The sequence below is a fragment of the Pseudorasbora parva genome, chromosome 12 (assembly GCF_024679245.1).
Source record: "Pseudorasbora parva isolate DD20220531a chromosome 12, ASM2467924v1, whole genome shotgun sequence".
Classification (NCBI taxonomy): Eukaryota; Metazoa; Chordata; class Actinopteri; order Cypriniformes; family Gobionidae; genus Pseudorasbora; species Pseudorasbora parva.
Window position 1 is genome coordinate 6,567,784 of NC_090183.1, and position 17,831 is coordinate 6,585,614.

Here is a 17,831-nt window from a genome sequence, read left to right on the forward strand (position 1 = left end):
CATTGAGACCCCATGAGGTGAGATCTTGCATTGATTCCCAGTCCGAGGGAGATTGACAGTCATGTTTAGCTTCTTCCATTTTCTAATGATTGCTCCAACAGTGGACCTTTTTTCACCAAGCTGCTTGGCAATTTCCCCGTAGCCCTTTCCAGACTTGTGGAGGTGTACAATTTTGTCTCCAGTGTCTTTGGACAGCTCTTTGGTCTTGGTCATGTTAGTAGTTGGATTCTTACTGATTGTATGGGGTGGACAGGTGTCTTTATGCAGCTAATGACCTCAAACAGGTGCATCTAATTTAGGATAATAAATGGAGTGGAGGTGGACATTTTAAAGGCAGAATTTTAAAGCTAAAGGCTCAGTCAAACTTTTTACTTGTCTTTCCACCTGCTGTAGAAAGGGTCCAAATAATATTCTTACATTTTAAACTAAAGAATGTTACAATTGTTTTGTAATGAGGGGAAAAAAAATTCTGTCTCTTATATCCATTACACTGTAAGAGAAGAGTAGCGCATGTGCAGAACTCTGAACTGGACAAAAACTCAAGTGGTGAGTGGATCCTAACTTCAAAACCTGTGACTGGCCATTGCATTCTAGAAATCAACAAACATGTCTGTGATTGGTTACTCACCAAAGCGAAAACATATTGGAAATTGAATCATTTGACAAGCACAAATAGATACGCACTGGCTCTTTTGCCAACTCTTTTTTGCAAATAATATGCTATTATTATTACGAAGAAAATAGATCCTAGACCAGCAGTTACGGACAGCTTTTCCCTCTAAAAGCAATCAGTAGCAGAAGTAACAGACAACAGTGGTTTAAGTGAGAAAATTACACTCTATTATCAAGTCCATCTTCCTTGGTCTGAAAGGGGGGCACAGAGATGTCCATGGGGTCCGTAATCAAGCCTCCGCCGACTACCCCTCCCCCCTCTCCCCCCTGGTTTTGTGTGTTTATCGCGGCATTCACGCTGAAAACCAATACTGCCTCTCAGTCTTTTTACCACTCTGTGACCGTAACCGCAGTCACTCCAGCTGATGGTGACGTCACGAATATACCCTCTATTGAAAAAATTAAGTTATGTTCAAAATACCTTACATTTTTTAATTACGTGTGAAATGTATTTGTTTAGTAATTTTAATGCAGTGGTTTTCCACATTTTTTTTTTAAAGTTAGGTCTACTGATTACATTTCACTAACCTGAACAGCAGACTGAATGATCTAGACTGGATGCTGAAGACAGCAGAATACAGTCTGTCCTTCTTGTTGAGTTTGCATTAATGTTATTAATCTGTAAAGCTATAAAGTCCTGGATTGCAATGCTAGCGCACAATCACCCCAGCGCTTAACCTACAATTCAGCTTTTGGTCAACTTTAAGGCTATTTGACCAGAGTAGGTGACTAAATATCTGGCTCAGGGAAACAGATCTTTAGAGACCAAACTTAAAACCACATGAAAGGAAGCAGTCTTTGTCATTTCGGGAATCTTCTTAGCATCACAGAGACATGTTAACAGGATCCAATGCCTGAGTGCTTATCGTCAAACGCTGTCAGATTTGTGCGCAGGTAATCTGCTGCTAACACACACACACGCACACACACAAAGTTCCTCTGAATGTCCCTCACCTGTCTGTGAGATACGAGGGATATTCTCTCGTTTTCTTGCTGGATGTTCCTCAGTTCTGTAGCCTTAAGCGCCTCTCTTTGACAGGAAGTGCGGATGCTGTTCCACAAGTTTGATCAGCCTCTGAATGCATGGAGACGTCCTCTGCTGAAGTAAATCTTCAAGCAAACACGTTTAAACCAGCTGACGAAATTTTATCCGTGATGCCTTAAAATTTAGAATGTGACAGTTTAGCTTCCTGCTGCGCATGAATGGATTGATTTAGTTTCAGAGAAATGAGCTATAGCTTTTAAAGAAAGATTTATTCATTTCTATTCATGCTCATATCCCTATCATTGTAATGTTTTCTTCAACATGAGTACATGAGGACATTTCCAATAATTATGCACAAAAACAGAGCTATTAATTTTGGACAGTGTTGCTCCAATCAAATGGATGCTGTGCCCTTGAGAAAGACACTCGACGCCACCTTATACTGAGCCTTTATTAAGTTTACTGTGGTATTTGGGTAAGTGTCTGCTAAATGACTCTCACATAGGAAGACTTTTAAAGAAGGTCCTACTTTGACAGGAAGAGACTGCATGACCAACATGTACAAAACCACAGTTTAATCTGAAATTAATATATATACTGACAAAGGAAAAAACAAGAACATGCACCTGAGCTATTCAGATTGGAGGTTGTAATTTACAAAGCATATGTACGAAGACTAAAACAAACGCCCTTTAGCTGAAAAAAGGTTAAAAAAAACGCTGTTGAACAATTTTGAAGTTTTTTGGTAATGGACGTTTGTATTACAACTAGCACAAAACAAAAGGCTGCGAATGCAAAAGCAAACTTATAGTCTTGATTAAGGTCCAGCTGTAAAATGGTCCCAAACTTAAAAATGTCCCTCATGTTTGTTTTGCGGTTGGGCAACACAAACGCGCAGGTCCCTTAATTACATTATATCCATTAAACGTATTATCGACAATTAATCAATCATCAATAAATCGTTAACATCCCTACTCACAAGCTTTGGCTACGACATTTCTTCTAACTTTTTTTGTTGACTCAACTTTTGTAAATGACAGTTATACGAACTGAAAATAAGTTGTCTGTGATATACATTTTTTTAGTTGTGTCAACTTAAAATTATTTGTTTTCTGGAGATATGCAACTCTTCTGTAGAAAATATTTGGTAGTTGAGCCAATTCAAGAAATGTTGTCCATTGGAAAGGTTTAGATGTTGATTTTTAAATTGAAAATCATTTGGTCATCACCATTTTGGTGATGAGTGTTTCCTTTGGTTGGGCAGTTAGCCTCATTGTGTGAGTTTGTGGCCTTTGTAACAGTGTTTAACTAAAAACTACAATTTTTGCTAAGAAAGAAAGTAAGATGATCAAGTTTTCAGCCTCATGAACTCTAATAAATCAATAATATTATTTCTGACCAAAACTTTACCAGCAAAACTTTTTTGCAGCTGATCAGACCTTCTGAATTTGAAATACATTACAGGGGGGAAAAGGGTTTTGCCACACACAGACATCAAGAATCAGCATATGAATCTCAAAAATGGTGACATGCTTCATGCCACAATGCATGCTGGGAGCCAAATTAGTATTAAAATGATGGCTCTCAGCATGCATGCATTGCAGCTTGAAACATGTCACCATTGTTGAGATTCATATGCTGATTCTTGATGTCTGTCTGTGTCTAAAGAAAGTTCCCACAATGTATTTAAAAATCAAAACTCAGAATGACTGATCTGCTGCATTATACTTTTGTTGGTAAATATAATATAACATTCACAAATAATCCCTTTGATCATGAAAAAAGTAGTAAACTATTTCCCTTTATTATGTTGTTCTCTAGATCACCTGATCATTGGTTACAGCATTCTATATGTTTTGTCAAACACTGTTACAAACTCACACAATACGCCCAACTAAAGGAAACACTCATCACCAAAACATGGTAACCAAACATTTTCAATAAAAAAATCTACATCTGAACCTGTTCATTCTTAATAAGAACTTCTGTTTCCAATAGACACAAAATGTTAAACTGTCTCAACTTAAAAAGATTTGTTACGGAATAGTTGCATCTCTCCAGAAAACAAATAATGTCAAATTGACTCAACTAAACATTTTTTTTTTGTGTCACAGAAAACTTATTTTCAGTTCGTATAACTGTTATTTACAAAAGTTGAGTCAACAAGAAGAAGCTAGGGGAAATGATGTACAGGATTTTTACAGTATGGATTTTTTCTGAACCAACAAAGCGAAGTCTTCTCAACTTTTTTCAATTTCATTTTTTTACAATGTGTGATTTTTTTATTTATTTTTATTTTTGCTGAACCAACACAACAAAATCAGTCACTTCAACTTTTTTCAAGTTGTGTTTTTTACAGTGTACTTCAAAAATGCACAAAAAAAAACAGGGTGATGAAAACAGTGAGTGAATGCATGTGGAAAAGCAGCACTGCAACTTTGTTGAAGGCCATGGCTAGTACTGTAATTAACATTGATTTTGTGACTTTGATTTGCTTTCTGTAGGGAATTGGAAATGTGCTCATCAAAACAGATTCAGACATCATTAGGCGAGATTAACTTCTGTAACTTCTGTCAGTTACTGAACTACCCTTTTGACACACCGTCTGTAATAACAGCCCAGTCTATCACTATAAAAGGCTGATTTTAGGGCTTGAGGGGTAAGTTTAGGGACAGGTGTGTTGGTATGGTAGGTTTAAGGTGTAAGGGAAGGGTACACTGTAATTATTGATGTAATTACTGATATAACATGCAGGTATTTTTATATGAGTTTATTGCAGGTATTTTATATTTATGTATTTAGCATATGGGTGCATAGTAACAAATTATTAATGTTCGTACATAGTTGTTAAATGCACTTGACTGGTGGTCATGCCATGGTATATGATAAGTATCATGGACAATACTGCAAATATCATAAATGTCACTCACACTGATGAAGCTAACTGCCCAGAACTCTTCTGATTGGTCTGTGTCCGATCTGCTCTAATAACCATTACCACAGGAATAATTACAGACTAGACTCAATGTTATCGTTCCTCTCTCTCGCTCCCTCTTTCTTGTGTCCCTCAAAGGAAAGGTCCGATGTAAAATGGCTCACTCTCACACCCTGGAGTGCATGTTAAAAGCGTTCTGATTCTATTAACAGGCATCTTCCTCCCCAGCCTCTTCTGACCCCGATAACATGCGTTTTTATTTTTAATTGTCATGCCTAGAGAATTACAACTTTTGCAATAAAGACATGTTGTAAACCACCAAGTCCTCCAAATACCTGACACTTCCCTCTGGCTTATTTATGAATACGGTTACATATGAAGTTATTTTTTGCACATACAAACATGAGGTTTTTTTTCCATGTGTGTATAGAATAAATGAAGCACTTTCCTGCTTAGGCTAAAGTTGGTTCTGATTTCATAGATTCACACTTCAACGCATATCACTATTGCTCTTTTTGAGTCACACATTACACAAATTATAATATTCAGCAGTATTATTGATTTGACTGCACCGACACTATTGAGAGCTGAACTGAACTGAGCTGGAGGATGACATCACTGAACGCATTATTCCATAATGGATGATGAACTTTATACAGTTATTGATCCAAACTGAATCAACACTGAACTGACCTCAGCTGAACAATGACACCGTTGTCATTTAGAGCTGCTTTACAGCAGAATTTAATTCAGTTTGTATAATTTCATTATTTTCTGTAAAGCTGCTTTGAAACAATAAAGTGCTATAGAAATAAAGGTAATTTGACTATTTTATTTTCTCAATGAAAAGGAATGAAAAGAAAAGTATTAATCACAATTAGTTGTTTTGATATTTACAATGGATGGATGGAATTTTTTCTCAGAGGTTTCTCCTAAACTTAAGTGTAAAAAAAATAGAACTAAATGTTGACATAAGTCATTTTACATGGGTATCATTCAAATTATTTAGTATTGGAGAGATTTGATAAAACATCTGAGGTCAACTTGCTTTACAGTGCAAATTGATAGTACACACACCTGCAAATCATACCACACACACTAACCACTGGCCACAGTTCATGACCGAGGGCTAAACTACTCAGTGACACTGTGCCAGAACTCTGGCTTTTAAACACAAAACCAGGCTTCACCTCAAAGGTTCACCAAGGGAAACAGAAAAGAACGATCACATTACTGGGGAAACTTTTAAATTAAAGAGACCCAAGTTGGAGGGCCTTCATGTAGGCCTGAGAGAACAATGGCTGCTTTCTGTCTTCATGAGACTTCAAAGCTCTGTGCGCAGAAGGAACAGAGTTCTGCTTTGTTTTGGAAAGCCACAGATGTTGCTCTAGTTCTAGACACCCTTGTAAGCACTTCAAGAGGTATTCAATAGCCCCATGCAGCCTCCCACACGCTGCCTCTTAACCGTGTCCTTCACTCTCACTCCGTCATCGTGAATGGGTCGGCAGGTTTCCATGCTGTTCTTTTTAAATCCTTCCTTGTAATATCATTAAACTCTAAAACTCTAGGAAAATGTTCAAACTTTCACTTTTCAAAATACTTGGGGACAACAATTAACAACAGAATAAAAACCAAATTAAAGCTTTCCACTTTTGTGTGCAATGTGTATTAGAGTTTTGTTTCAGATGCTTGGGGAAAAAAAGTGCATTTCCCTGTATTTAATTTAAAGTTATGCAACATTTCCAATTTTTCTACAGTGGGTTAACTTTATCCAACTAATATGTGGTACCCAAATACAGTTCTATACAGCCTCATAGACATTAACCACATTTACTGTGTGTTTAAATGCATCTCTTTAGTGCCATACACCCTATTTTTTTATTATTTCTTTGATCCATTTACTTAATCCAGATTAATTAATTGCACCTCCTTCATCTCTCCCCATCTCAGCCTCCAAATAATCAATTCTTTTATTATCCAAAGCAGCAAACACTCAAAGGATTTGAGCTCTTCCGTTATTCTTTGATGATTGGGCAGCGGTAATCTTCAAAGGCAAAATGCTTCATTCTGACTGGCTGGAGTTCTGATCAAACTCAATGAAAGGATTCCAGTGTGTTCACTTTGCTACAAGATTATCCTGTGAGTTGTTGCACGGCGTTAAAGAGGTGCACCGGTGCCAAACACAGTTCTAAGGATTCTAGATCGAGAAGTCTTCATTGGTGTGGCATAACTGCGGTTTCCATAATGCGCAATGACCCACTGCAAGCTTTCCTTCAGGTGCGTAAAAAGCATTTTTATCTGATATGAATTGTGTCAATGTCATTTTGATGTACTTTGCTTGCATGTTGATTTGGGAGGAATTCATTGTTCACTTTGGTGCCAGGAGTTCTCAATCCCCAAATCCCCGTAAATGAGGGAGACTAAATGTGAGTGACAATCATTCAAACACAAACTATATGTATTGATATTTCATAGGACCGGACTCCAAACTCCACCCCGGAGTCCATCAAAGGATCCCCCTTGACGTTGCTCGAAGACACCTGTAATCGCATCAGCCTTTCCTGTGCATCAGGATCCATGGAGCACCACCCTTATGAAGGTTCCCCACCCAAACTCTTCCATCCTTGGAGAAGTGATGGCTCCACACATGCAACTTTCTCCTCTGATTGTGGCATGAGGCTGTCACAGCACCTCCAGACCTCATTAAATCCACACCACGATGTGCCACTGACTCCTCCGGCGGAACACTATGACTTCTCACCCTTAAAGATGTTGCCTTGTCCATCAGCATGTTCCTCCTCATACGCTTCTCTTCCCACATCAGTTTCAGCTTATGTACCCACACATACTGGACTTGTGCATCATCATCCGCAGAGACATTTGGCACGGGAGGATATACAATGGTGGACCCTACAAGATGCTGCCAATCACTCCTCAACACATCATTTTCAGATCCCCCGCGGGTGGGTTCTGGGTCACCCAGAGTTTGGCCAGTTCCAGTCCCAAATCGCCACCCTGCTGCACTCCAAGTCGCGTAAAAGCCGGAGATGCATGTGCCCGAACTGCCAGAAGTCCTCTGACACTCCGGGCAGGAGAAAGCAGCATATGTGCCACATACCGGGCTGCGGAAAATTGTACGGCAAGACTTCGCACCTGAAGGCGCATCTGAGGTGGCACGCTGGTGAGCGCCCATTTGTGTGCAGCTGGATGTTTTGCGGGAAGAGCTTCACACGCTCCGACGAGCTCCAAAGGCACCTGCGCACACACACCGGTGAAAAGCGCTTCACATGTCCGGACTGCTCCAAACGCTTCATGCGCAGTGATCATCTGGCCAAACACCTGAAGACACACCTGATGAGGAAGAACAGACCAATATATGCCATGCTGGATCACAGGAACAAAACTCTTGAACAGAAGTCTTAGATTGTTCAAAGTAGGCCAACTTTTTTTGAGCACTTCATAAAGTATGGGGCTTGTTGTCACAATTGAGCTATACCACTATCTCAGTAAATAAGTTGCTAGGGTTCAAGTTACACCAAGGTATATGTTCAATTCAAACACCAGTCGGGGCAAGTTGTCACATTTGAGTTTAAATGTTATACAGTAAATATAGCATACAGAGTATTAATTACAATACTTGTTTGCTTAAACAATAATTTTACATTGATGTATGTTATCGTTTACATTTTTGCTGTTTCATCACTTGTTTCATAATTGTTTAAATATAGCAGAAAAGCATGGGAGAACCCACGGAGGCATCTTACCCCGTTAGTGCAACAACATGCTCAAAACAGGTGTTCAAATTAATGTTCAAACGCTTTTGTATAGTCAGGACTTTGTTAATTGTCTAAACAGAATTATTAAAGTATGTGTGGCAACTATCCAAAGTTTTATCTGAAATGTTCATTGGTATGTACCTTCTTTTTCAAAAAGAAATGTATCGAGTGTACACAAAATTATGTTCATTTTATTTATTTGATCATTTAGAAAATGTTGTTCAGCACACCAAAAATGTACAATTTTACAATTTTTTCACTTTGTATTAACTTGGAAGTTAAAATCCTCATGGAACAAAAAGTATAATAGCCTAATAATGATGTATGTTGTTTGTTATTGTAATGAATACATTCCTGTATGCTGTAACGTTTTGTGTAAAATATTATTGTGGGTAGCAAGTGTAACGCAAGACTTTGGTTCCGGAAAGAGCATGTTGCACTCGGATTATTTGGAGGTGACGCCTCCCTGTCGTTGCTATGGAATCAGCACGCTTACCCACTCAAACTGCGACAGGGTTTCAGAAAGTCCAAAGAAACTTCCGAAAGGTGTTACTGTATGTCTAAAATTGTATGGCAGGCTTTATTAAAAAATAATTACCCGTTCAGTTCTCTACTCTCTACTAGCTACAGTCGCTATATCAAATAAAAAGGAAAAACTCTTCACAAAGATGAACAGGTAATGACGCTCAATGTTTACAACGTATTATCCTACATGTCTTGCAGAACGTATTCTACGTTATTTTTCAAACTGTTTATACCTGTTTTTTCCATACAATCACTTTCTTATCTGTGAACGTTGCAGTGGAATGTGTGATCAAGGCTTAAAACATTCAACAGACTCTTGAGTTACAGGCAGTGTGTCAGGACTTAAAGCGATAGTACACAAAAATAAAAAATGCTGTCATGAATCACTCACACTCATGTCCTAATTCAGTATATTTTTTATTAAATCTGAGCCAGTTTCTGTACTCCGTTAACAGTTCATTCAACTACCACTTTGATGCTTTAAAAAGTTCATAAAGAGTTTGTAAAACAGTTAATTTAGTGGTTTTGTCCATTGCTTTATGATGTGATTAACAGATTTAATTTAGTCTTTTATTCACATATAATCATTCATCAACACACATCAGCTGTGGTAAATGAAAGCTCAAGTTTGCCTGACATGCAAGAACCGAGAATGTTCATTCTCACGTTGCGCAGCACGTTTGAGCTTCAGCAAGAACCAATGAGCTTTAATTGAGCTTCTGTTTATGTTCGCTGATCAATGTTTATATGTGAATAAAAGCCTAAATTCAATCTGCTCATAAAATTAAGCGATCAAGTCTCTTAAGAATATTTGGACTAGACCGCTCAATTCATTCGTTTTATGAACTATTTTTCAACCATCAAAGTGTCAGTTGCGTAGCTGTCAATGGAAAGAACAAAAAGCTTTCAGATTTCACAAAAAAAAAAAAAAAAAGATTTTTATTTGTTTTCTGAAGATGAATGAAAGTCTTATGGGTTTGGAAGGACATGAGGGTGAATATTTAAGGTCAGAATTTTCAACATATTAAAATAGCATCAGGTCACAAACAGGTTAAAACTGGACAATCAGCAAACATTTGTATCATTTTCATTACTCTTTCAAATGCTCTACACAATGGCTTTACCATGTCTGCATTTCTTTAACATCAAAATACTTGTTTTAAATATTGTATTATTAATGCTAAGTTTACAGTGTGTTGGGTGGCTGTCAGAAGTCTCATCAAAAGGCAATGACAAGGTCAGTGGCAGGGCAATCTGCATATGGTGGTTATATTGATATTGTGCTGTTTCATAAGATAAACTTTAGCATCTTGATCATTGTGCTATTTTAATAATATATATAATTGTACAGTGTTGATTTGGCTTTAGTATTGTTCACATTTTGTCATTTTCTATTTCTAAAGGAGGTTGCGCCCTTAAAACCAGTGATTGGCAGTTCTGCAGGTACAATAATCAATTTGCACGAAATAATGTCTATCAATACATATCCACTATAGCAACTGGTTTGTAACATCAAGCAGTTACACACACATGACGACAGTCTGCTTTGGTTTCCTGAAGGGTTATTTTTCATCTAAAAAGGTTGAATGACATTATATCCTTTGTTCTGTAGATCCAGTGGCAAAAGAATCAGTGGAATGGAAACCAAAGTAGGTTTAAAAATGTTACTGGGTCACTATGATTTCATATATAGTTTGAAATAATGAATTCTTCTTACCTCTGAACACTGACGGTCTGACGGTCTTTTGGACTTTATTATGCTTTAGTTACTTTAAAAACCACATTCACGTAAAATGTATTCAGTGCTCTGGTTTGATTTTATGTAAAGGCAGCAGAAATCAAAAGCCAGTGGAAAGACAAGGGGACAAGATTTTTCTATGAACTCTGAGACAACAAATATCAAAGCTCCAAGTTCCACAAGGTAAAGCATTTTAGTGATTACTGAACATGAATTGCTCACAATATTGTAAAAGCCTTACAATATTTATAATTAAACTTCTTTGCTTGCAATCATATGAGACTTTGATGTTAATCAAAGAACTTTGAGATTAAAAACAAAGTTCTGTCATGAAACTAGATGGCGCTACGGCTGTAACCACCATAGACAATTGAGGTGGACAAATTATGATTTATGTGAATCATAACTGAATTTGAGTAACGAAATGGTTTGCATTTTTACTTATTAGACCTACTATTAAGAGTAAACGTGTGCATATTTAAAAGAATATTATTGGCAATTTTTTTAACTACTAATTTTTAACTTCTAATTTTTTTAGACTTTTTTAATGTTTTTGAAAGAAGAAAGCTGAATTTATTTGATAAAAAATACAGTAAAAAGACTAATATGAAATATTCATATAATTTAAGTGAATATATAGTAAAATGTAATTTATTCCTATGATCTAAAAGCCACATTTTCTGCATAATTACTCCAGTCTTCAGTTTCACATGATACTTTAGAAATCATTCTACTCCATCTTTTGTTTCTTCTGACCCCTTGGCGTCACAAGTGTTGCTGGTTTTGTCTAACTAAAATAACTGTTAGCAGCATAGCAGATCTATTCCACCAAGACTAAACATATCAACACTGTCATATCCATTACCATGCCAAACACTCAGAGATGATGACAGAATCACTCTTTAACCATCATTTAGATGCTCTTTAAATTTGGTTTGATTTTGTCTAGGCAACAGAAAGCAAAAGCCAGTGGAAAGAGTGAAGAGCAGGATCCCTCTTTAAAGGCAGAGGGGAATCCTTCCCTAAACCCTGAAGCATCAAATACCATTGCCAAAGCACAAAATTCAAAGAGGTAAAAGCGACAGTTCTCTATACTAGATTATTCGGACAGATGCATAAATTTATCTAAAGGAAAAGCTTATTTTTTTAATTTGAGTGTATCAGTGGCTTTTTGTATTCCGGTCAACATGCTCTTTGGGTCATACATGGGATGCGGTTTATGGGCCATACATGCATAAAGCAGGGAAGCTGATGGCATTCATTCGCTCCAGTGATCTCTAATAGTTTACCTTTTATCACCCATTTTTTTCAGCAGCAGAGGGTATAATGCCTCTAAAGCTCCGTCCTTCAGAAATGTAACCACGCATGGACATAAACTACCTAAACAGGTCCCTCATATTATGACAGGTACTGGATCTGTTTTATTCTTTAGTCCATTTAATGTTTAGCCCATTTGTCTCACAGTTCCTAAAGCATTTTGTGATGCCCATGGGCTCCTGTACAAATACAGCAGGGTCCAAAAAGGTTTTTCTTTTTCTTATTTAAACATTAGAAAAGCAAGGAGAATGTGAAGTCCATTCAGAAAGTGTGCATGAACTACATATCCAGGGCCCTCAAGTAGTGCCGCCTGCAAATGACCAGGATCCTCATGAGGTCCGAAGTGAAGGAGAAGAAAATGAGAGCGCAGAAGGACACGTGCCACTTGAATTGTTTGCAGAGGTACACGTCATGTACATTCACATTTAGCAGACGGTTTTTATCCAAAGCAACTTACAAAGTGAATCGATAGGGGTTTTGTATGAAAAATATCCATATTTAAAATAAAATAAAATATCTAGTATCCGTAAGACCATCTATTGTATTCAACTTACAAAAAAAAAAAAACGTAACAGTGCGACAATGACGGCGAATGAAGCATAAGCATTTTGAACCGCAAGAGGCGTTACACTTTCTTCGTAAATTGAATATGGAAGGCAGTTCCCGTTTTTTTAAATATATATTTTAAGATTATATAGGTATTCGTCTTAAAGAAGAATGCCATATGCACCTAGGATGGCTTGAGGGTGAGTAATCATGGGCTAATTAAACATTTTGGGTGACCTATTGGCGCTTTAATTTCCATTTATTGAGATGCAGCTAAAATATTGTTCTGTTTGTTCCAGTTTCTACAGGCTGTGATGACAAAAAACTATCAACTAGCCAAGAAGCTCTGTCAGATGAGTAAGTAGCCATTTGAATTAATATCGTTTAGTATTATTATTTGGGATTTCTTACATCATGATACGGATGTTTTCATCATTCTCATTCATTCTTTAAATTTAGTTTTAATTTATGAGCCCCAGAACTCAGAGGCCAAGAGCTTCCTGCCTCTCATTGAAGAAAAATTACTGATAGGTGAGTTCATTATCTATCTATCTATCTATCTATCTATCTATCTATCTATCTATCTATCTATCTATCTATCTATCTATCTATCTATCTATCTATCTATCTAAAATAGGCAAATTTAATAATGAAACACAAGTGTATTGAATTCACCTTCTTCATCTCGATATTATAACTTCTAGAAGCAGAGGAGGAATCAGATGATGATGATGATGTTGAATTTGACACATCTGATGATGATGATGATGATGATGTTGAGGATGATGATGATGTTGAGGATGATGACGATGAGTCCACGGATAGCTCTGATACAGATGAAGGGTCCACTGATGATACATTGTCATCTTCATCTTAAATAAACAATAAATCAATCTAGTGTGGTGCGTTTCCCACAGCCGTAAAAGCAGGCACAGTATTGTTTTGCTATTAATATGTCTCATGCTTATAAACAATGTGTGACGTGTCCAAAATGTCATGTATGTGCACAGTTATGTCAAATACTGGCTGGACATTCAATTATATTCTGCATGAATTGTAATCTAACCCCGGTTTCACAGACAAGGCTCAAGTCCAGTCCCAGACTTCATTGACAGACCTTACAATATGTGCTATTGTTTTGTCTCAAAATGCACACTGGTAATGTGTTGTTGTTTTTCTAAGGTATGTTTATAAAAGCTACTTAAATGTCATAATTGAAATAAGGCCTAATCCTGGCTTAATTTAAGACTTGTCTTTGAAAACCAGGCCCATATGTCTTAAGATAATAAAATAGCTATTTCCTGCTTCACTTTTTTTTTTTTTTTTTTTTTTTTTTTCAGAAGGCGCAAGACATTGTAGCGCCATCTGATGGAGGAAAAAGAACACTATTGTTTCACAAATGTGACCGGGTCAATGCAGTTGTCACACTAGAACAGGGGTCCTCGGTCCTGGAGGGCCACTGTCCTGCAGAGTTTAGCTCCAGCCCCAATCAAACTCTCCTGAAACAGTTAATCAATGTCTTTATAGGCCCTAGACACTGATCAGCTGGTTAAGGTGTGTTTGATTGGGGCTGGAGCTAAACTCTGCAGGACAGTGGCCCTCCAGGACCGAGTTTGTGGACCCCTGCGGTTGTCTCATTTCGGGAATACTTTGAGTATTAATATTTTAAAGTTTAATTTTAGCCTCCAAATGCTTTTTCGGGGTAAATTCTTGTCTTAATTTTTATTTTATTTATTATCATTATTTTTTACTATTTCTGCATAGCTATTGCACACGGGAACACAATAAAAGTGACCGGTGCATTTGTTAAGATAACGATATATTCGTTGAAAAAAGGTTATATATATATATATATATATATATATATATATATATATATATATATATATATATATATATATATATATATATATATATATATATATATATATATATATATATATATATAAAGAAACTATTAAAAAAAAAGCCACCGTGAGAAATACTAACTGAAGTGAAAAGGTGTGACAACTAGCCCCAGTCTCTTGTTAACCGGGTGGACAGTGGAGCCGTCCAGGTCCTGAAACCGCGGCAGTGGAAACCAATGATAAGTTAGATCGGTAGAGTTTTAAAATGAACGGTCTTGCAGACACGAACCGAGCAGCTCAAGTGTTTTTCCAGGGCGCTGCCCAAAAATCCTTCATTCAAGTTCAAGTTGATCTGTTCTCTGTTGCCACCTCGTGGATGTGCTCCAGATGTCTCGTACACGTTATAGCTGGAGCTGATCCACAAGTCGTGCATTAAATTAAAAAAAACAATTACATTAGGATGGAATGCCTACATTTGTTTTATTGTGTCCCTCCAAAACACCAACAATAAAAATGTGAGCTCGTCCCCATGATCTCTCTGCCTCTCTCTCGCCCTCTCCCTCTCACTCACCGTTTTCTCACTCCCACGCTATTTTGACGTGTGTGTGAATATATATTTTACTCGGAGAATTAAACTTCATGTGTCTGATGACTTGAGTCCATGTAATAAGTCTCGGGATAAACCCGTGGATATTAACCCGTGGAAAAATACAGCAGAAGTGAATTTTGGAGATTCTCCTGTCGCCTTTTGAAGGATAAACACTGAATCAAGAACAGGCGCTGGATGGATTTTTATTTTCTTGGGCACTCTTCTGGTTTTCTAATGTCAAGTGTCTCCCGGCTACATCACGCGGTGTGAAACATCCTCCGCGTGCCATTTTTCTGGATTTTACTGTGACACCTGTGACTTCGTAAGGTAAGTGCTCACCTTCATGCGTTTTGAACTAAATTTAAGTATTTTTTATTTTATTTTCTACAATATTCTGAAGATAGCAATATGAGATGAGAAAGAAGGGCAGAAACTGCTTTTGTATTCAGTTATAATACACGCATGTAGAGATTTAACCCAGTTTCTGCCAATATTGTGATTCTGTGTTCTTACTGGAACAAAATAATGATCTAAAAACACGGTGTAATTTAACACATGAGCAGCGCAATGATTTTTGGCCATATTTCAGTAACTCCGACAGTGATTGATGCGCTTTATTTGAGCATATTTAAAGATCATCTTAATTGAGAAATCAATAACTCACTCTTTTTCTATTCTCTCTATTTTTGAGACGAGAATCGTTTAAGCTTCTGACCTTTTGTAAAATCGTCTGACACAAAGAAATATTATTTATCATCGTCATCATAACACTTATGATACCTTCAGACGAATATTTCTGTCTTGACTTCGTCGCCTTTGTTATGCGGTGGTTAAAGCGAACAGATTCTTCGTTTCTTTGCCTTAAATGGTTCGATTTAAAGACCTCGTTACAGAGCCAATTAAGTCAGACTTCACGGTCTGCTGCACGCAGGAGCTCAAAGGGGCCGGTGCGTCTGGAGATCAGAACCGGACCGCCATCCAAAATACCAACTTATATAGGTCGGGTTACCTTCAGAACTTACCTACAATTATTTTCGTTATTTGTTAGGTATGTGAGGTTTTTTTTTCTCGTGCTGTAATGTGCGCTGTTATCAGAGCGCATTTCTGAACATGACAGAACACTGAGCGCGCGCGCGCGTGGAGCAAGACAAATTATCCTCGTGTCGGGGAGTGAATTACTGCCATTTCATAAGGAGAATTTGATGCGTGAAATTGTGCTAGATAGTAGTCTATATACTTTATATATGATATATTAGCCAGTCTTTTGGATATAAGCAAGTGTTATTTGTGCCATCACTTTGTTTTGTCTTCATTTTTACATATTTTCCGTGTAGTGTGTTTTTTTCCCTTCAGTCTGAAAGCAGTGAGGTGTTTCTTCTGGACTGATGGCGTCTTCTGCACCTTCTTCCTCGGCTGCTGATATGGACCCAAACACGGCTAATTTACGACAACCTGCCACAAGTAGGTCTCTCTGGATAACGCGTTTTTCACTTGGCTTGTTTACTCCGTGGGGTGGCGATGTTCATCACTGCCGTGAAAAACACACAGCGCCGTGTGAAATGTCTATTAGCTGACAGTTTGAGCGACAAATAATAAATGATAGATAGATAGATAGATAGATAGATAGATAGATAGATAGATAGATAGATAGATAGATAGATAGATAGATAGATAGATAGATAGATAGATAGATAGATATTTTAAAACGAAAAACCCTGATCTTTTTATTACAAAACAAATCATTGTAATAAGATACAGTTTGTAATAAGTTATAGTTTTGATAGGTTATAGTTTTCGTCATAAAAACGTAAATTCGTCAATTGCATGGGGATCGATATAGACGGCCTACATGTAGTTGTAATAGCTAATAATAAAAAAAATAGTCTTATACGATTATTTTATTTCCTCTCTGCAATTTTCTAGATAGAGTTTTAGTCTCAATTCATACCTGCAGATTACAAATGAAACTAGCATGTAAATTGTATTCTTATTTTTTTCTCAAATAAGAGCACACTTCTGCCTAATTGCGTATCGCAGTTAATTATGGCCCTGATCTTATAACAATAGTCCTGCATTTTGCCTCATTTTATGGGAGCTTGAATAACAGCAATCAGCCATCGTCTGCTCTCAACAGACCCACCTTAATAGCGTAATTACAAAAATTACCCGCCATCACGGTCCAATTCACATTTCCTTTGTAAAAATGCCCGAGTCAAAAAAAAAAAAAAAAAAAAAACATACATAAAAGAAACGGGTTTGATCGGATTTTATGAGGTTTAAGAAACCTTCCTGTAGCTACCATCTAGATATGTGAACAATAAATAAATGAAAATGTCATTCTAAAATAGTACAGTAGCTATTATTAAGATGTCGTTGTCTGGGCTATATGTTTTTTTATGCTATATAATTGTTGATAAAAAATGTAAAATAATTATGTGTTGTGCTGTTTTATTGTGTGTGTGTGTGTGTGTGTGTGTGTGTGTGTGTGTGTGTGTGTGTGTGTGTGTGTGTGTGTGTGTGTGTGTGTGTGTGTGTGTGTGTGTGTGTGTGTGTGTGTTCGTGCGTGTGTGTGTGTGTGTGTGTGTGTGTATTCTGCGTGTTTTGCTATTATCTCCCTGCCAAGCTCTATCTCACGCTCACTGACCTGAGGGGCGCGCGCTGTCTCTGCCTCATCTGACAGCGCGCGCCTGGGGCAGATAGAGCTAGATCTGCCCCTCAGACAAAACCCACCCCAGAGATAAATTCATTTCAGACTACTAAAGATGATGATAATAATAATAATAATAATAATAATAATAATAATAATAATAATAGAGCCTATTATTATATGCACATTTCATGCAAACACGCAACTGCACTATATATTATGTATATAATTGATATTTTCCCTTGCTGAATAGT

General features: G+C 37.2%; 3 protein-coding genes across 9 annotated transcripts in view; all 3 read left to right on the top strand.

Moving 5' to 3' along the window:
* LOC137093439 (transcription factor Sp5) overlaps positions 1-8,973 on the top strand; it is a 67,362-nt gene extending 58,389 nt beyond the window's left edge. For 2 of the 3 annotated variants that reach the window (XM_067458250.1, XM_067458251.1), the window contains 2 exons: positions 6,576-6,869; positions 7,068-8,973. In XM_067458250.1, coding sequence (XP_067314351.1) covers positions 6,837-6,869; positions 7,068-8,015 — 981 coding nt within the window. In that variant the 5' untranslated portion in view covers positions 6,576-6,836 and the 3' untranslated portion in view covers positions 8,016-8,973. The remainder of the gene's footprint in view (positions 1-6,575; positions 6,870-7,067) is intronic. The other variant, XM_067458252.1, reaches the window with a different exon arrangement.
* erich2 (glutamate-rich 2) lies at positions 8,907-13,793 on the top strand. 2 transcript variants are annotated; one of them, XM_067458253.1, is made up of 11 exons: positions 8,907-9,044; positions 10,079-10,130; positions 10,297-10,336; positions 10,506-10,542; positions 10,722-10,814; positions 11,581-11,703; positions 11,944-12,038; positions 12,184-12,350; positions 12,794-12,851; positions 12,954-13,025; positions 13,199-13,793. In XM_067458253.1, exons 1-11 carry the CDS (start codon positions 9,037-9,039, stop codon positions 13,369-13,371), a joined length of 918 nt encoding a protein of 305 aa, XP_067314354.1. In that variant the 5' UTR covers positions 8,907-9,036; the 3' UTR covers positions 13,372-13,793. The 2 variants fall into 2 exon arrangements, with proteins under 2 accessions (XP_067314354.1, XP_067314355.1); XM_067458254.1 differs by lacking the exon at positions 8,907-9,044 and having other exon boundaries at positions 10,071-10,130.
* A 1,086-nt stretch (positions 13,794-14,879) lies between these two features.
* The window catches only part of gad1b (glutamate decarboxylase 1b), a 28,095-nt gene continuing 25,143 nt past the window's right edge, over positions 14,880-17,831 (top strand). Inside the window, exons 1-2 of one of the 4 annotated variants that reach the window (XM_067458904.1) lie at positions 14,880-15,257; positions 16,284-16,391. In XM_067458904.1, coding sequence (XP_067315005.1) covers positions 16,316-16,391 — 76 coding nt within the window. In that variant the 5' untranslated portion in view covers positions 14,880-15,257; positions 16,284-16,315. Of the gene's footprint in view, positions 15,258-16,026; positions 16,392-17,831 lie in introns of those variants that run through there. The other 3 variants (XM_067458902.1, XM_067458901.1, XM_067458903.1) reach the window with 3 other exon arrangements.